Source organism: Phalacrocorax aristotelis, chromosome W, assembly GCF_949628215.1.
Source record: "Phalacrocorax aristotelis chromosome W, bGulAri2.1, whole genome shotgun sequence".
NCBI lineage: Eukaryota > Metazoa > Chordata > Aves > Suliformes > Phalacrocoracidae > Phalacrocorax > Phalacrocorax aristotelis.
The window spans coordinates 29,198,203-29,221,899 of record NC_134310.1 but is presented as its reverse complement, the minus strand read 5'-3'; the positions used below and the strand labels follow the sequence as shown (position 1 = coordinate 29,221,899).

Sequence of the window (23,697 nt, the reverse complement as noted above, 5' to 3'; positions counted from 1 at the left end):
TTCTGAAGCGATGGAGAAACAAGTCTTCAAAGGGACGTGACTTTAAGCGTCAAACTGGTTGTGGGTTTGGTTTGCCTTGGCATTGGCGGCTGTGCACACGCAGTATGGATTTCTGATACCCACAGCGAGCCTTTTGACATCCCAGCCGCCCCGAAGCGAGAGCTCACTCCCTCCTTCCTTCTCCAACTCACTTTCTGTGCTGCTACTGGCTCAAGAGCGCTGTCCTCAAGCTATTGCACTTTGATCCTATATTCACGTCTGTTTAATACATGGTAAGTGTATCGGGATTGAATGTTGCATGGAAGACCTTATTTGCCTAACTGTGACTTCCTGGTGCCTTAGTGCATTGAAAACAACAACAAAAATGTTTGAAAAACAAACAAACAAACAAGCCCTGGGTTTTTGCTGTTTGTATAATACCTAGCTCCTCTGACTTCCAGACTCTCTTGTTACCAAGTGACTGAGATTTAGTGACCCTCAGGGGTTTTTTGTATATGTCTGCATAGTGGTATTTCTATTGTTTCTGTTACCAATGTATACTAAAAGTTTGGGTTTTTTAATGAAAACTTGAGATACTTTGTCAGAGATTGGAACTTTGGGTTTTTTAGTTGAATAGTGCATCTTTTTCTCAAAAGTCAAAGCGGCAGAAACGTGTTTCTTGATGTTAGGGGACGGTGGGTCCGTCTAGGAGCAGCTCCTCCCAGCAGGCTGTCCTGTTCGGGCGTCTGTCCCGTGTTAAACAGCGCTGGAGCTTGTGCCCGATGCGAGCAATTAGATGTATGCTGGGTAAGTTTGGAATATTAAAAAGCTAGGCGCTGCCTTTTTCTAACCTAAAAATACACTAGTGACTGATGTGCAGGGAGACTAAAGTTTTGTTTAGGTTAATTCTTAATAGCATATGATTACTTCCAGGTTTTTTTAGGGGAGAAGTAGTAACAAAAAATACATGAGAGTTAGAGGTGGGAAGATGTTGAAGGAAAGGGCAGACTTTTAACACGTTCTGTCCTCCTGTGAATTCACAGGTAGCTGTGTCTGGGCAGCAGAGTCTGAGTTTGTTGTTTGCACTGATGGTTGACTCCTGGAGTTCGCTGGGTCAGTTTATTTTGTCAGAGTACGCTCCGTCAGGTGACGCTGGCGTGTTCAGTTTTCAAGGTGTTTCCTGTTTCTGTCCTCGGAAGTTTTTTGAGACCCAAAGGAGCGATGCCACGAGCAACCCTGTCTGCATTCGGTATCGCCTGTGCCTGGCGTGGGAGGGGGCCTCCGGGGGTCCCTTCCAAGTGATGAGCACCGGGAAGTGCAAAACGCAGCAGAACCTGTGGCAGGAAGGTTTGTTTTTGTACGAAGCTGGCAAGTTGTGGAGGACCGTTAGCAGAGCTTACGGAGCTTGCAAGCATGTGCAGAAGTGTGTTTTGACAAGCCCTGAAACCACGTTGTGCTGCAGCGAGCGGCAGGATGGAGACGTGGATGGGAAGGGGAGCTGCTCGGCTCCCCATCTGTGACTCAGCTTGGGCTGAAGCTGTTGTGGGTTTAACCTCTTTACCACAGGAGCACCGAAGGCGGGCAGAAGTTTTTAGAAGCGTTTCACTAAGAGGATGCGTTTAGATGCGTTTCACTGTAAGAGGGCAGGCTTTTAGAATCACTTAGATATGTTAGATGTGATTTAAAAACAAAAATTGACTTGTTTTCTTAGCCTTGGCAAGACACGAAGCACCAGCGACGTACTGGTTTGGGTGTCTGGGCTGCGTGTCCCGATGACTGTTGGGAGCTGGTTGCTGAGCCGGGTCGTGATGAATCCAAAGGACGCGCTTAACGCGAACGCTGTTTTCTGTCGCCCCGATACGTGCGCCAGGCTGTCAGCGAGCTCCACGGGCGCGCAGCTGTTCGGGGCTGTACCAACGGTGTGGGGAAGGCTGTGAGGTTGGCTTCGGAGTAGGATCGGCTGGAAAATGGGTTTCCTTCCCTCCCCACTGCGTGCCTTATGCAGCGGTTCAGTCGTCGGCGTTTGGACTGTTTCCTGTGAGGCAAATTTTGAACATGCTGGATGTTAACCTTAAGATTTTCACTCTCTTCTAGGTAGTTATAACAGCTTCAAAGCTGTGTGTTTTTGGTGAGCTCCTTGACGCTGGCCTTAAGGGAAAAGACTAAGCAGGAGTCTTGGATTTTTTTTTTCTAACACTGCAGCTATCAGCTATGCTACCACTTACCGTTTCCTGGCTTGTTTGTATAGCACTAGCTTCATTTTTTAAGAGTTTTTTTTAAGACCTGCATATATATAACAGGAAAACAAATTTGTTTTCCTGGATTAATGACATCAGCCTGGCGACAGAGGAATTGTGCGACACGCTGCCGGTGACCAGAGGGGTTCCAGCTGATCTCTCTCCGTGTCAGGTTTTGTCTTACATTTGATGATGTGTAACAGAGAGCGGGAAATCCTTTTCTTTAAAGAGAAGAGGGCTGCACGTACCAGGGAGCAGCCAGGAGTATTTTTGGGAGCAGCGCACAGGATGCGCTGGCCCCTGTGCACGGAAGGCAGGGATTGCACTGTGGCTTTGGTTAAGCGCAGGCTGACCTTCACGCCGCGCTGACCGCGCTTTTGGGTCTCTCTGCTGCTGGTTCACGACGTCTGTGACCTGACAGCGGAGGGTGCAGCCCCGGGGTGTCGCTAACAGCTGCTCTGGGGTGTTCGCTGCTAGTGATCACCTGAAAAGGCTGAGTCAGCAGGCTGTCCAGGTGGAGCGGCTGCGCCAGCTGACAGCTTCCTTACGGGACTAATGGTTGTGTCCAGCCTACACCGAATGACTTACTGTCACGGCATCGGCTTGCAGAGCTTGTCCTGAAACGCATGTGCTGGCAGCTGAGGTATATTTTACATAAAAGATGAGTGTCATCTTGAGAGTTTAATGTCAGGGAGGAGAGAGGACTTCTAGAACCTCTCTTTTTTTTTTTTTTTTTTTTTTTTGAACTACTGGGAAGAAAAACATCTCTTAGATATTGAAAAGGCTGAACCTGCCCTGCAGGGAAGAACACCTTTAACTGAAACAAGGGAATGAAATATCAGCCTTCAAATTCAATTTGACACTGAGATTTTGTTTTAAAGGCAAAACTTTCCTAGTATGTCCCCAAATATGAAGAACTAAGGCTCCCTACGTGCGTGATTTTTTAGAATTGGCTTGTTCTAGGAATTTAAAAATAAGTCTTACTGGTGGTCTTAATGCTTTTTGAGGAGTCTGAGTGGCTTTAACCTTTGTGGTAGAGTTGCAAGTTTTGCTGATGCAAACCCGAAAGTGAGCGTGCGGCTGGCGAGATCGAAGGGCAGCGGTGTTAAAACTCGCCCCTACTTCAAATCAGGATTGGTTTTTTTTTTTCTCATATGGGAGGTGGCTGCCTGAATCAGTTGGGCGGCGCTGGGGCGAGCGGGTTCGCCTGTGGAGCAGCATTTGCCGCCGCGAGCGCTGCGGTTGCAGACGAGGTTTTTCCGCCGTCTCGTGCTCCTTCCCCCAGCCGACTCCTCGGGGTGCTCGGAGGTGAGAGGTGGCCCCGCTCCTCGGCTCGCCGGCCCGGTGGGAAGGCCAAGCCGCCCTACGGCTGCCCCGTGCTCTTTGTGCTACAGCTCTGCTTTTCATTTCCTCGCCTTCATGACCGAAGTGAACTTCATTTGGCTGGCGACTGGCGGGAGCGTTGCGCTTTGCCTCGTTGCTCCCAGCTCCGTAAACATCCCCAGGACGGCTCGGCCCGGTTCGCTGAACCGCGGTGCCGCAATCCCTGGGATGCTGCCGTTAAACGCGCACAGTGCTTTTGTTTTTTGAGAGACGTGATATTGGACGGTCTGACAGGTCAGGTACTCTCCCCTGCTTTGGTAAGAGGCATGTATGTGTGAGCGCGAAAGGGGCTGAGGGGCACGGAGGCAGCGGAGTGAGCTAGCAGAGAGCAGGGCTAGCTGTCGGCTTCGTTCCTCAACGATGGCTCTCGGGGATGCAGGACATGGGATGACTAATCACTTACTGTAAGAAATAGCATGAAATCTGAACGGATGGTCGGAGCTGAGTCACCGCCTCGTCTGTGCTACAGTTGTGCTGATTTCCAACACATTCATGTCTTATTAATCGGCGCACAGTGTGCCATTAACAGGCTTTATTGGGTATTTTTAGTTAAACCACCCTGTCCTTGGCCGGTCACGCGTCACGGCCGAGCGGCTCGGAGCTTTCTGTCATCCGCAACCGCTTTTAAACTCCTCCGGTCCGTTCGGCACACGCAATCCCGGGCTGGGTTTTTTTGCAGCGCAGCGTGGAGCTTCTGAGCCTGTGTTACTTCCGACCTGTCTTAGCAACTTGAATTTCCCTCTTTTGCAAAAATGTTGTCTTGTGGGGCTTGGGAGAAGGTGGTTTTTCCTGAAAGCTGCATGTTGGCAGAAGGGCTGCCCTCGTGGAGTGACTGTAAATACACTGTTAGTCGAATGTCATGCCTGTTGGATCTTTTGCATTTATTTTTAAACTATTCCATGTTTGATACTGTGTATAATAAATTTGCAGAATTTAGAGGATTATAACTTTCTTCATTCTTCCTCTACGTGACAATACGCGCATGTGGCGGCCGGAGGGCTTGTCCTTGGGTCGCTGTCTCGAAGCTTTGCCCTGCGTTAGAGGACTGGGAAGGGTGATGGCGTCCCTGACGTCCCCTTCCCCAGGGACGGGAGACCTGAGACTCGTCCCCTGAGCAGATGCGCTGCGCAAGCCGCTGCGGGCAATAATTTAGCCCACGCCTGGGGCTTGTTGAAATATATTTTTTTTATTGCATTTCTGCAGGTTTTACAAAAATATGACAAAATAAATTAAAAAGAAATAAATAACCCCCTTCATTTCATTTAATTTCCAAAGAAATAAAACACAGCAAGGAAAAAGAAAAAAAAAACAAAACCAACCAAAGCAACTTAACTCTTCCCTCCTTTGTACAGTAACTGCCCCGAAGAGTGAGATACCGGACAGGCGGCCGCTTGTAGAAATAATTTGTAGAGAGAAATGTTTAAAAACGCCCTGGCCTGGCGGGGTCGTGGCAGCAGCGGGCCCCTGCCCTCTCCTCCGGAGAGGAATAGATGGTACCAGGGCCGTTACTCTCAGGAGGGAAACGGGGTAAAAGAAACTCCCTTTAAGCCCAGCGTGTGTTCAACGGTGGCAGAGATGAGAGCCGGCCCCGACCAGCCCAACCCAAGCAGAGAAACCAAATGAAATTGGAGAAAGGGGGGGAGCGCTCTGTGCCCGCAGCCCGGCCTGATCTGGGAGGGGGGCGTGCAGGCAGAGCAGAGGCGTGGGGTGAGCGGCAGGGGGCCGAGCCAAAGCAGGGCTGGATGGTTTTGGGTTACCCGGTCTTTTCTCCTGCCATCATTTAACACGCTCCTGCTGCTCCCGCTCCGGGGCACGGCCGCGGCGGTGCTGGTCTCGCTGGGTTTCCGAGGGCTCATCTGCCCCAGTTTCCCAGCGCTCCCTTTTTTTCCCCCTGGCCTCGCCCCAGAAATCTCTCCCGCATCCTCCGTTCCTCGCACCGGGAGAGGGCATGGCTGGTGTGGGAGGGCGAGGGGGGACCGGTGGTCCCATATGCCCCAGGGAGGGCTCTGCCCCAGCTCCACGGCTGCCTGCGGGGAGCCAGGCCTGGCCCTGCAGCCCCACTGACGGCAAAGCTCAGGGCTGGCCCCAGCCGCCACAGGGCTCTCGTCCCCGCTGCAGCACAGGGAGCCCACCCCAACGCAGGGGACGGTGACCTCGGCCCTGGAGAGCATCTCCCTGCCTGTCGTGGACCATCAGCAGCACCTCGGCTCCTGCGCTGGCAGCACAGGTGAGCGGAGCAGCAGATAAAGCCTTTGCCCTCTCCTGCCCTTATTGCTGTATAAAATGGCTTGTTTCAAAGACCAAAAAAAATTGCATGATGCGAGGAAAGAGACAGGGGAGGAAAAAACAACCTGATGTTTTCTACAGCCCAGGCCTTGGGGAGAGAGGGGTGCGCAGACCCCGCCTGACCACCCGGGCCTGGACCAGGCACAGTGATGGGGCGGCTGCCCGGCCGTCCCCCCTGGCTCCCGACAGCCCCCCGCCTCTCCCCTGCTTGCTTTGGAAATGGTCGGTGGCTGGCGGGCAGAGAGCAGAGCTGGCGGTGAGGGGCAGGAGGGAGCCGGTGGGGCTGGATGTCCCCAGCCAGGACACCCGTGAGCACCGTGTTGGGGTGCCACCGCCCCGTCCTGGCCCCTAAAGCAAAGCAGCACCGAGCAGAGCTGCTGAAAAGCGAGGAGCAGCTGCATCGCAGCCCCTTCCCCGCACAGCCCGAGCGAGGATGGGGGCCGTTAAAGGACTAAGACTAGACCCAGCGACAGCAAAACCTTTGCCCTGGCAGAAGCGAAGCTGCTCCCACCCACCCCCCCCTACCCTGCCCTTGCGCAGAGCTCGCATTCCCCCCCCGCCCCAATCCTCGCTCCTTCTCCCGGGCTCCGGCACGACCTCCGTGTGCGAGCGCCTTATTGCGAAATAATTCCACGAAATAAGAAAGCGGAGAGGGGAAGGGACCGTCCCGGCTCACGTTGCAGTTGCTGGGGCCGCTGCCCACACCTGGCTGGGCTCTGCTGACCGCAGCACCGGCGCCAGCTCTCGCCTCGGCTGCCTCGAGCCGTCAGACGAAGAAGGGGAGAGAGAGTCGCTTGCGTTGGATTTTGTTTCGGTTTTAGTGCAAGAAATGCTGCCCATGCATGGGAATCCAGGTGGCTGGCGCTTGCCGCTTGCCCCCCTCCCTCCCGGCTATCCGGGCTTTGGGCAGGAAAATGTCCCGGTGCTGGGAAGGAATCCATGTGGAGGCTGCTGGGAGTGGGACGGAGCAGGGCATGGCCCCGGTGCTGGCGGGACCCCGGGAGATGGCTGTACGGCAGGGGCTGTAGGCACGGGTGGATCGGGCTCCTCTCACCACGGCTCCTGCGAGCGCCCCGGTCTCATCCCTCCGCGATCGGGGACGTGGTGCCCAGCCTGGTGGGATGGTCCTGGTGAATCTGGCAGCACCGAGCTCCCCCGCGTCTCCTTGGGCTGGACCGCAGTGTCTCCTCGGGGCGGTGGGTGCGAGCCGGTGGCTGGGACCCCAGGCTCGCGGTGCAGAGCTGGACCTGGACATCTTCCCTCTCCCTCTCGTGAGCCTGCAGAGGGGCGCAGGAGGGAAACCTGTCGGGATGCTCCACTCGAGGCCGCAGCCAGACCCCGCTGCTGCTCACACCGACGGCGCTTTGCTCAGGTGTCCTTGGTGCAGGATGCGGCCGGACGCCCACCGGAGCTGAAGCCGGGGCGGCGGCAGGTCCCGGCAGAGGGGCTGGAGGGGTGCGAGGGGACGCGGCGGAGGGGGACGGTGCAGAGCGAGGGGCCAGCGCTGGCACCCGGCGGGCTCAGCCCAGCCCTGCGCTCCCTGCGGCGGGGGATGGCGAGGGGAGGCAAGAGGGTGACGATGTCCATGGCTGCCTGGAGAAGGGAATGGGCAGCCCCGCTTGCTCCCGCTCCCCAAAAGGTCCAGTTAGAGTTTATAGCCCCCACTCTCCTCCTCTGCCCGGCTCTCTGGCTCATCTCGACTCCCCTCCTCCGGCACCCCATTGAGATGGGACTTGCTGGGGACTGGCCGCTCGCCCGTGTCCACCGAGGGGCCGGGCCGGGGCTGGGGGGAGGCAGTGGCCGCGGTGCCGTTGCCCCCGGCCCCTTCGGACTTGCCGAAATTGAAGAGCTTGCTGGGATTGAATGGCTTTGTGGGCGATTGGACCTTCTCGGTCCCCGCATCCCGCTTAGTCTCAGGAGATTTCAGGAACTTGAAGCTGAGGAAGCCGGGGAGTTTGTTCTCGCTGCCGGTAGGAGACTGGGGGGACCTGGCGGCGGCCGTGCTGCCGGCCCCGGCACCCCCGGAGAGGAACTTGCCCTGCAAAGGGATGATTTGCTTCAGCTTCATCACGTTGTTGGTGGCCAGGAGGGAGCTGGGTCGCTTGGGCTTGTCAGAGCCATGCGAGGTGCCCCCGGAGCCCTTCCCTTTGCCCTGGCTCTTCTCGTGGGCCGGGTCCTGCCCGGCGGCCTCGGGCTTGGCCTCGTCACGGCTGGACTCGCGCTCCTTGCGGGCCTGGTACTCGGCGTGCCGCTGCCGCTCCTCTTCCTCCCGCTTGCGCCGCTGCTGCTGCTGGAAGTGATGCTGCGCCTGCCGCTCGTGCTTCTGTCAATGGGGAGCACGTCAGCCGCAGGGACACCTCGGGGAGCCCACGGCCCCGGGGATGGAGGGGTCCCAGCTCCATGCTCGGCCCCAGGGAGGGTCCCGACCTGGCATTGCCTACCTTGAAGGCCTCACGGCGCTGGTATTCCAGCTTGGCCATCTCCTCGGCCACCCAGGCAGGGATGTCGGGGATGGCCACTTGGATGATGTACTTCAGGAATAGGGCAAAGTGCTGCAGGGGGAACGGGGGTCCGGCTGAGCATCCCCACCCCGACCCTGTAGGCACCGCCGGCCCCTCCCAAAACGCACCCCGCAAGGGATGGGGGGGCCAGAGAGACCCTACAATAACAGCCTGGGGGATTCTGGGCCCCGTTGCATTGCCTGGCAGCACCCGCTGCCTGCAAGGGAGCTGCCTGGGGTTCCAGCAGAGGGTTTAGGGACCCCATCCCTGGAGGTGAAGGTCTGCGGGAGCCCTTGGCTGGCTGAGCCAAGAGACCACGTTCGCGCGCACCGGGAGACCCTACAATAACAGACGGCCACGGAGCTGGTGGGTGCAAGCCCCGGGCGCGAGCACCGTACCTCCAGCACCACCACGGAGATGATGGCTCCCTCGGGGCTGAGCCAGGGGAAGAGGCGCTGGAGCTGCCCGCACTGGGCGATCAGGTAGCAGTTGACCACGATGGCCAGGACACCCATGGCTTCCATCACCTTCTGCAAGAGCAACAGTGCCAGGGATGAGGCCCCGGGCAGCTGGGACCCCCATGAGGCCCCCTCCCTGCCCCCAGCCCACCTGCCACTGCCCAATGCTCTCGACCCGCTGGCCGAAGGGACGCTGGAGCCCCGTGCACAGCTTGAAGGCATCGCTCCGGATCTCGATGATGTTGTTCACCAGGGCGCACATGGCGGCCAAGGGGAAGGCGGAGGAGAAGAGCACCACGTAGCCAAACTGGATGAACATCTCCTGATAGTCCTGGAAGGTGTCCTGGGGAGGAAGAGGAGGAGGAAGAGCGTGTTACAGTGGGGGCAGGGAGGAGTTGCACAAGAACCCGGGGCTCCCCCTTGGGGCCGCTCACCTCGTACTTCTTCATGCAGCTTTCCACCTCTGCCTGCGTCAGCTGCGTGGAATAGTCCTCCTCCGGCGGGTCGATCCACGATGCCCGGTTGCGCCTCCGCCCTTCCTCCTCACCCTCCTCCTCCTCCCGGCTCTCCGCTGCCCGCCTCCTCCGGCCGGCCCGCGGGACCACTGTCGGCTCCAATGCCTTGACGGGGCTGCAGGGGGGACCTTCGGCCTCCTCCTCATCCTCGCACAGCTCAAAGACGGACGCGGGGTCCATGCCCTTCTCCACCATGGTGGGGCTGCCCTCCTCGAGGAAGCTCTCATCCTCGGGGCCGCCGGGCTCCACACCGCGCCGCTCCGCCTTCTCGATGAAGCTCACCTTCTTCAGCTTCAACCCGCAATCCAGGGCGCTCTCCTCCTCCGAGTCTGACTCACGCCGCTCTTCCTCCTCCTCCTCTTCCTCTGGCACCCCGCAGCCCCCGTTCAGACACTTCTTCTCCCCCCGTGACCCCTCGGGGGGGGCCGGGGGGTGGCGGCGGGGGGCGAGCAGGCAGAGGACGGTGTGGGCGAGCTGGCGGAGGCTGCGGAGGTTGAGGTCCCCCCGGCGCAGCCGGCGGTACAGGTGGGGCTGCGACACCTCCCTGACGTTCTGCAGGAACTGGCGGGTGATGAGCAGCGTGGCCAGCATCTGCGCGGGGACACGGGGCGCACGCTGTCACCCGGGGAGGGGGGGGACAGCACCCAGAGGAGGGTGTGCATGTGTCCCTGCATCCCCATTGCCTGCCCCCGCGGGGTCCCTGCGCCTTCCTGGGATAGTGCTGGCAGAGCGGGGCACCCATGCCTGGTGTCCCCCTGCTCCTGCGACACCCCCCCACACCCCCCATTGGTGACAACTGATGGGATGGGACCTCGGCGGCGCCGGGGCCATGTGTGCCACCGCCAGCCGGAGCAGAGCCAAGGCGGGGGTCGCCCCAATCCCTCCTGGGGACAGCGGGGGTCCTGGGGTGGGGTGCGAGGGGGGGGGTGTGTGTGTGGGGACACCCGGACCCCTCCCTCCCCGCTCCTACTTTGGATACTCCCAGTCTCCAGCAAAAGCCCAGGAGGCCCTTAAAGAAGATGAGAGAGAGGTGGAGGTGGAGGAGGATGAAGGGAAGGAGAGCCTCTTTGAGCTGACGCACGAGGCTTTGGGAGAGAGAGAAGATGAGCAGGAGCTGTGGAAGGGACAGAAGAACAGACAGACAGACAGACAGAGAGAGATCATGAGCAGGAGCAGGAGCTGGGGACCCGGCACAGCCTCCGGCCGGGAGCACAGCAGCCAGGGACTGCGGTGGGGGCATGCGGGGACACCGGCCCCGCGGGAGGGCGCCGAGGGGATGGTGGCAGGGGTGGGCTGAGGACATCCGTCCGTCCGTCTGGGCGACGCCAGGGGAGCTCAGGCTGGCCCCACCACCCCCAAGCACGGCACTTACCTCCTTCAGCCGCTCCATGTCTTTGAGGTAGAAACCGATGTAGAAAAGACTCAGGTATGAATTTACAAAATGAAACTGTGGGAGAGGTGGGGGGGTGAGCGTGGGGTGGCCACTGGGACCCCCCCGGTCCCCCCGTCCCCCCCAGGGCCGCAGGGCCCCCTCTCACCAGGACGATTTTGATGATGAGGTGTTTCTCGTAGGCACTCTGCAGGCGGTAATTCTCTGCAAAGCAGAGGAGGGGGGTTCGGGGTGGGGCTCGGGGGGGTCCCAGCACCCAGCCCTGCCAAGAGCACCCCCGGGTGCCACCCCCACGCACCCATGTCGTTTAGCCAGTACGCGATCTTCTTGTAAACCTCGTCGCAGGCGCTGACAATGATGGCCAGGACAATTTTGGGGAGGAAACGGATGATCCGGGGCAGCTCCTGGATGCTCAGCACAAACTCCTGCAGGGACGGGGATGGGGTCAGCGTGGAGGGGGGGCTGGCAGCCCGACGCAGGTGGGATGAGGGCCCACCTGGAGCTGGAAGCAGCCCAGCATGAGGAGGAAGACGAAGAAGAGGCAGGCGAGGCAGACGGGGAGGCTGACCAGGCACTGGAAGAGCAGGCGCTTCCATGGCGGGTAGTAAAACTCCTCTGTGCTGGTCACGGGGCTGATTCTCTTAATGCCCTGGCAGGAAGCAGGGGGACAGTCGTTCGTGACCCTCCCCAGCTGTGGGGAGCCCCACGGGATCCCTCCATGACCCCAGTGCTGGTGCGACCCACTTGGGGCACAGGGGTGAGGGGTGTCACAAATGTGCCAGTTCTCTGCACCGAGCCTGGGTGGCTCGTCGGGGTTTGGGGGGGCTCAGCCAGACCCCCAGCCCCAGGGACCCGCCCAGGCATGGGAAGCCCCCTCCCCAGGGCTTACCCTGAACTGGGGACGGGGCTCCTCGATGGACTCAGCCGGGGTGTCCAGTGTCCCCCACTTGTAGGCAAACTCAGCCCCACGGCGCTTCCACTCCTCGAGGAAGAGGGTGGCCCAGATGACATTGAAGATGGCAAAAACCACGCAGCAGATGTCCTGGCTGGTCTGTGGGACGGATGGCACCAACTGCACCGGGATCGGTCCCCCCCATCCCTGACACCCCCCACAGCCCTGGGGAGCCACCCAGTGCTGCCCCAGCCCCACCATCATGGGCTTGGGAGCCTCCCAGCTCACAGCAATTACGGTACTGAAGCACCATAGGGCAAGCCCGGAGCAAGGAGGGATGGAAACCCCCCGCCATGACCCCCAGATGTGGGCATTTACCCCATTTCCTGACCCCTCTCACCTGGTCGCTCTCAGTGAAGGTGTAGAGGATGGAGCCGAAGACGGCGGGGTACACCATGGCCGAGGTGTAGAAGCCCAGCCAGGCGAAGTACATGGCGATTTTCACCCCAAAGTAGTCACAGATCTCATCTGCAGGGGCCAAGGAGGGGGCATGAGCAGGGCTGGGACCCCGAGACCCTCCCCTCGTGCCACCCCCTCAACACCTTACCGAGCGGCTGGGCCTCACAGACCGCCTGCACCCAGGACTTCATGAGCCGCTTGAGGATTCTCTGCTCGTGCAGCGGGAAGACCTGCTGGATGACGCCGCGGGCTGCCAGCTCCGGGACTGCGCCGCGGGGCACGGGGTGAGGGATGGGCTGCGGGGACACTGCCAGCCCGCCCTGGCCCCCCCCATGTGTGTCCCCAGATGGCCCTGGCACGGTGAGGTTTGGGGCAGAGAGAATAGGGAGGACAGGTTTGGGGTGACCGTGGCACATCGGGGCTCTGTGCCCAACCCAGGCGCTGCCCGGCCACAGCGCGGCACAGCCACCGCACGCCCACCACCCCACCCAGCGCACGGCCCCGGGGATGGGGACACGGGGCGACAGGGGACCCTTGCTGGGCTTGTGTCCTCCAGGGCCCCCATGGCATGGCTTGGGCAGAGGGAGCGGGGCGGCAGTGCCGTGCCGTACTCACTGATGGGCTGCCCCTCGAGGAAGTGGATGTTGTGCAGCGACTCGCCCTGCTTGGCGCGCAGGTTCTCCAGCCAGTACCTGATGATGTTTTGCCGTTCCTGTGGCACCGCAGCAGGGGTTGAGCCCTGGGAGATGGTCCCACTGCCCGACCCCCGGCCCCTCTCCTTCCACACCTCTGTCCCCAGGCCCTGCCCCTGTCCTGTTCCCATCCTGGACCCACCTTGTCCCTGGGGGACATCCTTGGGTTGGGGGACAGCTGGGGCTCCCTGATCCCCTTCTTCACCTGGGAAGGGGGAGAGGACCTGCCTTCCCTGCCCCATGTCCCTGCAACCCCATATGCTGCATCCATGCATCCCTGCATCCCCGCACCCTTGCCCAGCATCCCTGCACCCCCGCCCCGTGTCCCTCATCCCTCCGCATCCCACCTGAGAGGTGAAGAAGTAAAGCTCATTCTCGATGTTCTCGTAGATGTAATCCTCCTCGCAGGAGAAGCTCCGCATGCCTCCACCGAATTCGGCTTTCACCGGCTTTCGCAGCCCGATCTCATCGGCCCCGCGCAGCAAACTGCGGGGAGAGGAGACGCGGCTGGGGACACGCTGGGGGACGCGGCGGGGGGCTGGGGGACATTGCTGGGACCCTACCTCTCGTAGGTGGCGGTGACAAAGAAGGCGTAGACGCGGGTGTGCTTGTGGTGCCGGACCTGGACGATGAGCTCGGGGATGCCGAGGCGGATGTGGTTGAGGAGCCAGAGCAGCGTGTGGTCGTCGGTGGTGTCTGGACGGCACCGGTCAGCACCGCGGCAGGGACCAGGGTGTCCACGTCTCCCAGCACAGCTCACCCCACTGCCCATCCCTCTGCACGTCCCCCATCCCCGCTGCAGCTCCGCGCCGCCATCCCGGTGCTCCACACCGGCACTGCCAGCCCCAGCCCCTGCCCCGGGTACCCCAGGCATCCCCCTACCTGGGAAGGTCATGAGCACGTCGCAGTTCTCCGTGGGCACCGTCTTCATCCAGGCCTTGTGGGACATGATGTAGCGTCCAGCTTGGAGCAGCCGCTTCCCGAAGAGCTTATCTGCCGCGGGAAGAGAGGGAAGAAGGGACGGAGGGAGGGAGGGAGGGGGTGAGCTGCCGCGGGACCCCACAGGGCACCCCCCCCACCTGCAGCACCGGGAACCGGCCCCCGAAACACCAATGATTCAGCCGCCGGCGCGTGGGATGGGTGTGGAGACCCCCGGCATGTCCCCGGCGGTGGCTGTCCCCAAGCAGTGGCCATGGCAGCGGGTCATGGCCCCGCTCGTGGTGACGCTGGCCCCAGCTCAGGTTTCTCCTCCGGCAGCTCAGGGTGCCCAAAAAGGCCCTGACAGCTGCCGGGGAGGAGCCGGCGGCACCTCCTGGCACCCCTGGGGTGCCGGCTGCTGCAGGATGCCCTGGGGTGCCCCCCTGCAGCCCCCCCACTGCTCACCTCTGCCCGCAGCCCCTTGGTGGGGCCGGGATCCGGCAGGGCCGCGGCTCCGGGAGATGGGAAACCGCAGGAAAAATGGGGGGAGCGAAAAAGCAGCCGGTCTCCATGGAAACCCAGGGAGGCCCCGTGCCGCTGCGGGGAGGCAGGATGGGGACGGTCCCCAGGGTCCCCTCGTCACCCCTCGGCGGGGGCCAGCACAGGGACACGGCCCCTGTCCTACGGGGTGCCCACGCTGCGGGGACAGGCCGTCCCCATGCCCAGCATCCCCATTGAACTTCTCAGGGCGAATGGGGACCAGGCGCATCCTAAAACGCTGCCCGGAGCTGGCAGGGAGGGCAGGACGAGGGTCCCCAAAGGTGCTGGGGTGGGTCCCCCCATGGGAGCCCGTTTCTGCCCCACACCAGCAGTGCAGCCAGCCACCTCCGTGCCTCAGTTTCCCCTCCTAAGCCAGGGTGGCAGAGCCAGGACGAGGCGGGTTGAGCAATGCCCAGGGGATGTCACGGTCTCTTCAGCTGCCCCAGGCCTGGGAAGGTCCCGGGGCCCCGGAAACACTGCTCACACGGGGACCTGCCAGCCCCGAAAAACAGGAAATGCCAAACCTGCTCCGGGAGCTCATCCCAAGGGATGCACCCCGGCTCCGGGCACCCCCAGAACCCCCTAGGCTGGCGGAGCCAAGCAGGTCCCCTCCGCCAGCTGGGCTGAGACCTGACAAACTCATCGCCTCGGCCGCCGTCGGGAAGGGGCCATGGCGCCAGGCTCTGAAAGACTGCCCTGTCCTGGCACCGTGGGCGAAATCCGGGGACGGCGCCGGGCTGCCAGCCAGCCGCCCCCGGAGCGGGACCGATCCTGCACCCCGGGGCACATCCCGCATCTCGGGCCCAGCGCTGCCGGGGTGCCGGGGGGGGTGCACGGTGCTGGCGGCGGCGCCTCAGCCATGCTCGCCGGGCAGCTCGCCGACGCCGGCGGGGTGAGCTCACCCACCCTGAATTATTTACACCCTGCCGGGAGCGGTGTAACCCAGCTGGCAGCGCGGGCGGCGAGGTGGGGGCACCGCACGGGCCCAGCCGACGGGCACGGTGAAGCCTGCACACGCGTGTGTGCCAGCGTGCAAACTGGGGTGACGCCGGACGCGGGGTGCCGGCTGGGCGCTCACCCCAAGGCCTCGGCTCCAGGTGCAGGAGGGGTTTTTTTCATACCCAAGGTCAAGGGAAACGACGTGGCCAAGCCGCAGGGGGGTCCCCAGCGCCGCTCCTACGCCCCCACCCTGGCTGGGCACAGGGTGCCAGACCCTGCTTTCGCCCCATTCTGGCCATGGGGTCCTTCTTGCCCCACTGCCAATGAGAGCAGCCCCCAGCCCCCTCCCGGCAGCCGGTGCCATCACCGAACCAGCACGCATGGTGCGCCGGTCAAGCGCAGAGATGGAGCATCCCTGTGTCCCCCCCTTTGCCGCTCGTCCCCGTAGCCACCCGCTCCCCTGGCACTCCGAGGCCCTGCTGCTCACCTTGGGTAAGGGATAAGGTCATGGGAGCTGCAGCGTGCCGGGGATGGGCACGTCGCTGCCCCGCCGCCGAGCGGAGCCCGCGGCCGCCACAGAAGGAGGCATTTGGGGGAGCAGCGATGCCGCCTGCCACAGGCAGCCATGTCCCGGGGGTGGGGGGACACAAAGTGGGTCACCCTCCCGCTCAGCTGCACGGCGGGCAGCAGGCCCTGCCTGCACTGCCTTGCCCTGGGGACCCCAACCCACCCCGGGTACAGCCATGGGGACGTCACCTGCTCCTGAGGACATGCGAGGGGGGGGGACCCCAACCCCAGCTTGGGGGTATCCCAACCCAAAGCCTCTGTCCTGCACCTGCTGCCCAGCTCTGCCTCAGCCCTGCCATGGGGGACGCAGAGCTGGTCTGGGGGGGGGGCATGGGCCTGTCCTGGGGGGGGCAAACGGACCTTCCCGGGGGGGCTGCATGGCCCAGAGGTGACATGGGGGATGCACAGACATGATGCTGTGGAGGTCACTGGTACATCCTCGGGGACACAGACCTATGCGTGGACCCCATTGGGGGGGCGGGCACGGACCAGTCCCAGCAGGGGGGACAGACACACAGCCCCAATCCCCGGAGGACCACAGACCCCCGTGGGGGCGCAGGGACAGGACCCCCGAGGGGGGGGACGGTCACACGGAGCTGTCCTGGGGGGAGCACGGACCCTTTCGGGGGGCGCTCACAGCCCCATGGGGGGCACGGACTCCCCCACCCCGCATCACCGGGGAGCCGCATCCCGGCCGAGCCCCGCCGACATCCGCAACGAAGCCGCAGGGAGCGGCCCCGGGTGGGGGGGGGGGGGGGGGGCGGGAGGGGGTTGTCGGGGTTGGGGGGGGGGGGGGGAGGGGGCGGCCGCTCCCGTCCGGTGCCACCTTACCCAGGACGCCGGTCGGTGCCGCCGGTTCCGTTCGCTCCTCGCCGGCCGGGGCCCGCCGGGGCCGGTCGCCGTCCTGCGCTGCCACCGGCGGCTCGGGCATGGTGCGGGGCTCGGCGGCGGCGGCGGCGGCTCGGCGGCGGGGGGGGCCGGTGCATGGGGGCCGCCGTGGCTGCGGGCTCGGGGCCGGGGCCGCCGCCGGTGCCGCCGGGCGGGAGGAGGGAGGGACAAAGGCGGCGGAGCGGAGCGGAGCGCGGCGCTCCCGGCCCCTTTAATTGTCTGGTTGGCCGCCGTCTCCCCAGCGCCGGTTGCACCGGCCACGCGTGTCCGGCCGCGCCCCGTGGGGTGGTTCTGCGGGGAGCAGGGCGGCGGCTCCCCCCACCCCACCGAGGAGGGGGACACACACACGGAGCATCCCGGCTGCCGCCTCTGCCCCACGTCCCCAGGGTCCCCCCCGCCCCCCCCCCCCCCCCTCCCGGGCTGCCCCTCGCATCCCCAGCCCCCCTTTACCTCGCTTGCTCCCGGGGCTGCCCCGCATCTTCCCCCACCCCCCCCCAACCCCACCCGTGCCCCCCCGCCTCGTCACGGCGCTCAGCCCCACCGGTCACGCTGTTCCCTGGAGCACCTGGGACCGCGGGGGGGTGGGGGTGGGGGACATGGGGGGGGGGTGGGGTGGCAGGCCGGTAACCCGACCGGGGCTGCACGCTGCCTCTCTGACCTTTCGGGAGCCCTCCTCTGCCCCCCACCCCACAGCTCGGCCACACTCACTCGGGCGGGGACCCCACCCAAGGGGGGGACCCCACCCAGCCCCCCCCCCCCCCCGAGCCAGAGGGTCCTGGGACCCAGCACAGCCCGGTCAGGGCACGCTGTGAGCCCCCCTGGCAGAGTGGGTGTTGGGGTGGGGGACATCCCTCGAGCCAGCTCCCGCTCGCCCCCCCCCACCAGCTCCGCGCACGCCCACGGCTATTTTGGGGCAGGGGCTGGGTGCCAGCGCCCATGAAGGGTGCCACAAGGAGCCGTCCCCTCCTCTGGCATCTGTGTTTCGGCAGCTGGAGGCGGGGGGGGGGACAGGCTGGCTCCTGGCCCAGGCCTGGCCTGGGCACCGTCCCCGCCTTGGGCCGAGTCCAGCTGCCTGGCTGAGCCGCTCAGAGCTGGGGGGGCCGGGGTGGGGGGCACAAGGAAAAGCTTCTTCACCCCAGGGTGGGGACGGGGGTCCGGGCTGACCTGGTCACCCAGGGTCTGCGCTGGGGGCCTTGCAAGGGGGTGCAGGTCTGTGTGTGGGTGTGTGCATGCACCCGAGGACCCCCGAGCACCTGGGGAGATCACACACACCCCCCCCAGCCCCAGAGCCGATGCTCTCTGCTGCAGCTCCTCCTCTGGGTCCCCGTCCTTTGGCCCTGGCCCACAGAGCATTGGGGGGGAGGGGGTGCGGGGGGTTTTAGGGGTGTCTGCGGGGATTTAGCACAGGAGGTGACACTGATGGGTCACCAGCATCCTGGGATTCCAGCATCCCTGCCTGCATCCCTGCCTGCATCCCTGCCTGCATCCCGGCCATGCTGCTGCTTGCTCCTCCCTGCTCCAGCGCCTTTGTCTGCACGGCTGTCCCCCCCCCGTCCCCCCCCGCCCGCAGCGGCCCGCAGCCCCCCCCAGGCCCCAGCCGACTCAAAACCACCGCACACTGAGCCGAGAATTTGGGGACCATGAGGGAAGGACCCCCCCGAGCAGGGGGGGACCGCATCGTCCTGGCTGCCTGCACCCCAACTCCTGTGCACTGGCTGGTTCGCCCCCCGCCCCCCCACCCCGAGCCTCGGGTCCTGAACGGGGGTGGGGGTGGGCTAGGGGCAGGGATGGGGTCCCCCAGCCCCGGGCGGGGATGGGGAGCGGGACGGGGCGGGGGTGCCTCGCCGTGGTGCTGCTTGGGGAAAATTTCTATGGTTCACGGAGCGTCGGGGCCGCGGGCGGCTGCGGGCCCCTCCCGGTGCACACGGCGGGGGGCGGCATGTGGGAACCCCCACCCCGCAGCCCAGGGGTCAGCCCCGGCCCCCGCTGCGGGGTGAGACCCCCAGCACGTGGTGGGGGGGGTTCCCCGTGGATAAGCAGCTCCAGCCTGGCTGGGTGCGGAGTTGGGGTTCGGCAATCTCAGGGCCGTAGGGTGCCCAGTGGAGGGACACCCCCGGGGTGAGCAGGGGTCCCCGAAAAGCCCAAGCGCTCCTGGCCAGCCTGTGTTGGAGTGGGGGCAAGGGAACCCCACCCCCGAGGGCCAGGGACACCAGTGGGTGCAGAGGGGACAGTAGGACAGGGACCGGGCGGGGTGGGCTCTGCCATGGGGGGACTGATGTGCTGACCACCCTGCTCCGGACACGGGGATCCTCCAGCTCAGGGTCCTGCGGCGTCGGGGTTATTTTTAGGGTGCAGCCGGGGGGTGTCGCGGGTATCCGGCCCATCGCCCGGACCCGCGCCTGCCGGGGGGACACCGCAATATCTGGGGGGGCTCCGGGGGGGGACCCCGCTGCACCCCCCACATCCCGCACCCCGCGGGGGCAGCACCCGGGGGGTGAGTAGGGGTGCAGTGCCTCGGGGGGACCGGAGGGGGGGGGGGGGGCCGCAGCCCGGAAGCCCCGCCCACCCGGCGGGGACAGGCCGGGACACCGGGGGCGGGGGGGGCGGGAGGGTGGGGGAGGGCCCCCCGCGGCCGCCCCGGGCAGCGCCGGGCGGAAGCGATCGGCTCCTGCACAGCCTCAGGCGGCGCGGGGTTACGGCTGGCCCGTTGGCCAATCAGAAACGGCATCGCAGCACGAAGCCCGCCCGTCGCCGGTGCGCTGGCCAATCGAGGCGCGCAGTGGGCGTGGCGAGGCGCCTGCGCTGAGGCCGCCGCGGGGTGCGGGAGGGCGCCGGGGGCTCATGGCGCTGCGGAGGGCGCTGAGCGCGGCGGGACGCAGGTGGGGGCACCGTGGGGAGTGGGGGCACCGTGGGGAGTGGGGGCACCGTGGGGAGTGGGGGCACGGGGAGGAGGAGCCCCTGGGGTGAGGGTTGCAGCCGGGGAGGGGTGCATGGGAAGGGGGAGTATCTGGAGGTAAGGTTGCGCGGGGGGGGGGGGGGGGCGGGGGTGCACACCTTGGTGTCTTTGGGTGGGGTGGGGATGCACCCCAAAGCGAAGTGGGGGTCTGTGCACGGAGGGGGGCTGCACCTACAGGATGGGAGGATTGCGGGGGGAGAAGGGTGCACCCCTGCACCCTGCCTGCCTGCCCCGGGCCTGGCAGAGTGCACAGGGGGGAGTGCAACCTGGGGTGGGGGACTGCAGAATGAGGGGGTGCACCCCAGAGCCTTGGGGTGCATAGGGAGGGGTCGGCACCCCCAGGGCCCAGCAGGAGCCCCTTTGGGTCTGTGGGGTGCCTGGGGAGGGGTCCCGGCGGGTGAATGGGGTGCTGTGCATCCCTGCACACTCTCTGCTCCATCTGGAGGGTGTGGATGGGGACCCCCCACCCCTGCACCCCCTCTCCGGGCTGCCTGCCCCGTCGCAGGTGGGCGCAGCGCCTCTGCTCTCTGCTCCACGGCGTGGGGGGACACCATCTTCGCCCTCTCCTCGGGACACGGGCGCTGTGGGGTGGCCGTCATCCGCACCAGCGGGCCGGGCAGCCGCGGGGGCCCTGCAGAGCCTCACCGGGCGCCCCCAAGTTGCCCCCGCCCCGCGTCCTGGCCCTGCGGTGCATCCGCGACCCCGCCACCGCCGAGCCTCTGGACCGCGGCCTCGTCGTCTGGTTCCCAGGTGGGGTTGGCATCAGGTCTTGGTGCTTCGTGGGGGGGTCTTGGCGTTTGGTGGGGTGCACAGGCAGGGCTTAGCCCCCCCGTGGCTTCCCCAGCACTGTGAAGCCTGCTAAGCGCGAATGGTCCCGGCTCAACATTGGCTCCATTGCACCGATCCTACACAGCTGCAGCACAACTGCTAGCGGGGGGTCTCTCCTGAGCCCCCCAAAAGCCCCTGTGGGGTCGAAGCACGTGTGCTGCCATGGGAGGGGAAGGGATGCGGTGTGCTGGATCCAACTGGGGTGTGAGCCCGCGGTGGTGGGCTCAGCTGGTGCCCGTCCGAGCTGTGTCCCGGCTCTGCAGGTCCCCAGAGCTTCACCGGGGAGGACTGCGCCGAGCTGCACGTGCATGGCGGGCCGGCGGTGGTGAGCGGGGTGCTGCGGGCGCTGGGTGAGGCTCCCCCCATCCCTCCTCCCCCCCCTCCCCTCGGGTCCTGCCCCCCAGGGTGCTGCCGAAGGGTGCCCCCGCCTCGGGGAGGGGGGCTCACCGCGGGGCTGGCAGGGCGCCTGCCCGGGCTGCGTCCCCGCTGAGCCCGGGGAGTTCACGCGCCAAGCCTTCCGCCGCGGGAAGCTGGATCTGACGGCCGCCGAGGGGCTGGGGGGACCTGATCCGGGCAGAGACGGAGGCCCAGCGGCGGCAGGCGCTGCGGCAGATGGAGGGTGAGCTGGGCCGGCTCTACCAGTGCTGGAGCGAGACCCTCACCCAGGTAAGGGCGGTGGGGTGTGGGCTTGGATCCGGCCACCTGGGTTCCTCTGCTGGCACATGGTGGCTTGGGGACATGGGGCCAGGGTCTCCCCACTGACCCCCCTCCCCGAACCCCAGGCTCTTGCCCACCTTGAAGCCTATATCGACTTCAGTGAGGATGACAACGTGGAGGAAGAGGTCCTGTCCCAAGGTGAGGGCTGGCAGGGCTGTGGGGAGGCTGGGACGCCCCGTCCCTGCTGTCCCGTCCCCCCCGCCACGTCCCCCCGCTCTCTCCCCGCAGTGGATGCCACCGTGCGGGCGCTGGAGCAGGAGATCGGTGCCCACCTGCGGGACGGGCGCCGTGGGGAGCTGCTCCGCGGCGGGGTCCACGCCGTCATCGCCGGCCCCCCCCAACGTGGGCAAGAGCAGCCTGCTTAACCTGCTGTGTGAGTGGGGCGCGGAGGGGGGGGACTGCTCGCAGCCTGGACAAGGTTCCCCCTCCCAGGGGTCAGCAGCCACCGTCCCTGATGCCACAAGGGCAGGGGGGTCCCCAGCATCGTCCCCTATGTCATGTTGCCCCCCTGACCCAGGCCAGCGTCCGGCAGCCATCGTGTCACCCGTGGCGGGGACGACGCGGGACGTGGTGGAGGTGGCCCTGAACGTTGGCGGTTACCCCCTAGTGCTGAGCGACACAGCCGGTCTCCGCGATACCACCGACCCTGTCGAGCAGGAGGGGGTCAGCCGTGCACGGGACCGGTGAGGCTGGGGGGGCCAGGCTGGGGGTACCCCCCACCGCAGGGGCTGGGACGGCTGGGAGGTGGCAGGATGTGGCCCTGTGCCCTACCCTGCCGCCCCCCACCCAGGCTGCAGCAAGCGGACCTGGTGCTGGCTGTGCTGGATGCCACGGCAGTGCCCGCCGAGCCAGCCGGGCTGGGGGCTGCCCTGGGGTCCCTGCTGCCCCCCCCCACCCCTTCCTGTATCCTGGTGCTCAACAAGGCCGACCTGCTGCGGGGGGGCGGAGGGGCCCTGCGTGATGCCTGCGCCCAGGGGGATCCCCAGTTCCCCACCACCCTCCTGTCCTGCAAGACGGGCGAGGGGCTCGACCACCTCCTGGAGCTGCTGGCACGGCAGCTGGCGCAGCTGTGAGTGCAGGGGAGACACCAGACACCCCATCCTGGCTTGGGGGGGTGTGCTCCTGGCTGGTTTCTCACCTCTCTGCCCCCTCCCCAGGTGTGGAGACCCCCTGGCAGGTTCGCCCAGCCTGACGCAGAGCCGGCACAGCCTTCACCTGGGTGACTGCGCGGCGGCGCTGGCACGCTACGGCCGGGAGCGCCGGCGGGACCTGGGGCTGGCAGCCGAGCAGCTGCGGTTGGCGCGACGGCAGCTGGGCCGGATCACCGGCCACGTGGGCGCCGAGGATGTCCTCGACATCATCTTCAGGGACTTCTGTGTCGGGAAGTGATGGGCATGGTGGCGGGGGCTTCCCCAGCTGCGGTACCGCCAGCATCAAGGACCGTGGGCAGGGGAGCTCTTGGCTCCTTGCTGGTATTAAACCGTGGTGCCTTTGGCGGCTCTGGTGTCCTTAATCCTCCCTGGTCCCTGGTGTCACGGGGCTTGGAATCCCCGTGCTAGGCTGCGGTGTTTTCCTGGCTGGGGGGGGGCACGTCCCAAGCCCCAGACATGGAAAAAACCACTGGGAGAGGCCCTGTTTCCTGGCCAGGAGGACAAACAAGGAGCTGGAGTGACTGGAAGGGAAAAGCCGCCCCAGGCTTCCCTCCTGGGGCATCCCCCCCTGCTCCGAGGCATGGGGGATGCAGGGCTTGGCATCCTAGTGGGGTCCATCCTGGCACCCAAGTGCACCCCCAGCCCCAGAGACACAGTGTGGGGGCTTGGCCCCCTTCCCCAGGGCACAGCCCCAGCCTGGGGAGCTATGGGGTCCCCCTCAGCTCATGCACCCACCTGGAGCTTTGGTGCTCCCCAGGGACACCCCACTTTCCTGCCCCCCGGCCCAGGCTCCCAGACTCCAGAAGCGCCTGGTGCTCCAGGAAATCCTCTGGCAGCGAGGTGCGAGAGTGGTAGGTGCAGCAGGGGCTGCAGTCCCTGGGGGAGCCCCTCAGTCTCCCCAGTCCCATCTTGGCACCATGCTCTTCCAGGTGCTGGGCAGGAACAGGGGGGACCTGGCAGCATCCCTGTCTGAAGCAGTGGTGAGCGGCAGGAGCATGTAGCTGCGTGTATCCTGGGCGGGATGCAGCTTAGGGGACCCAAATGCCACTTGGGGGACCCGAATGGGACCTGGGGGTGGTGGCTGGGGCTGGAGATGCACTGGGATCACTCCGTGCCACCGATGAGGGGCTGAAGGGATGGCGTGCGGGCAGCTCAGCAGGCAGGAAAGGCTCTTTAAACAGGAAGGAGCGGGAAGAACGGCCGTAAATCAGCAAGTGGCAGCTGGCTATTAATCACTACGTTTGGCATGTCCTGCAGCCAAGGGCTTCCTGCTCGCTCAGCCTGGTGTGCTTTCTACTAGCGAGCAGGGAAAACCCCAAGGCTGGGTTCCTGGCCGGGGGGCGATCGCAGACCCCCAAAGAGGCATATGAAGCCAGGACAGCATGTTTGTGCTCGCCATCC

The 23,697-nt window shown here is 64.8% G+C and overlaps 2 protein-coding genes across 3 annotated transcripts; one reads left to right on the top strand and one right to left on the bottom strand.

Annotated features, from left to right (window-relative positions):
• Positions 1 to 6,448: 6,448 nt before the first annotated feature.
• Positions 6,449 to 16,860, bottom strand: ANO8 (anoctamin 8). Of its 2 annotated transcripts, XM_075077129.1 has the most exons (18): positions 16,588 to 16,860; positions 13,675 to 13,785; positions 13,356 to 13,488; positions 13,140 to 13,278; positions 12,716 to 12,812; positions 12,249 to 12,365; positions 12,042 to 12,169; positions 11,639 to 11,800; positions 11,246 to 11,398; positions 11,048 to 11,174; positions 10,898 to 10,953; positions 10,732 to 10,806; positions 10,330 to 10,473; positions 9,279 to 9,950; positions 8,996 to 9,187; positions 8,785 to 8,916; positions 8,327 to 8,437; positions 6,449 to 8,208 (listed from the first exon to the last, which is right to left on the bottom strand). In XM_075077129.1, exons 1-18 carry the CDS (start codon positions 16,685 to 16,687, stop codon positions 7,531 to 7,533), a joined length of 3,327 nt encoding a protein of 1,108 aa, XP_074933230.1. In that variant the 5' UTR covers positions 16,688 to 16,860; the 3' UTR covers positions 6,449 to 7,530. The 2 variants fall into 2 exon arrangements, with proteins under 2 accessions (XP_074933230.1, XP_074933231.1); XM_075077130.1 differs by lacking the exon at positions 10,330 to 10,473.
• A 2,625-nt stretch (positions 16,861 to 19,485) lies between these two features.
• On the top strand, positions 19,486 to 22,644 carry GTPBP3 (GTP binding protein 3, mitochondrial). Its single transcript, XM_075077695.1, is given in 14 exon segments — positions 19,486 to 19,534; positions 20,106 to 20,224; positions 20,226 to 20,258; positions 20,260 to 20,350; positions 20,692 to 20,778; positions 20,890 to 20,909; positions 20,911 to 20,985; positions 20,987 to 21,094; positions 21,211 to 21,283; positions 21,374 to 21,477; positions 21,479 to 21,518; positions 21,663 to 21,828; positions 21,936 to 22,214; positions 22,303 to 22,644. Coding segments are annotated over 14 exon segments (1,476 nt in total). The 3' UTR covers positions 22,535 to 22,644.
• Positions 22,645 to 23,697: the final 1,053 nt, after the last annotated feature.

Coding starts and splice junctions, on each gene's coding strand:
- ANO8 (XM_075077129.1), bottom strand. CDS start 16,687: ATGCCCGAGCCGCCGGTGGCAGCGCAGGACGGCGACCGGCCCCGGCGG. Junction 12,813..13,139: donor TTTACTTCTTCACCTCTCAG/GTGGGATGCGGA, acceptor GCGGTGCCACAG/GAACGGCAAAACATCATCAG. Junction 11,801..12,041: donor CCTTCACTGAGAGCGACCAG/GTGAGAGGGGTC, acceptor TCCGTCCCACAG/ACCAGCCAGGACATCTGCTG.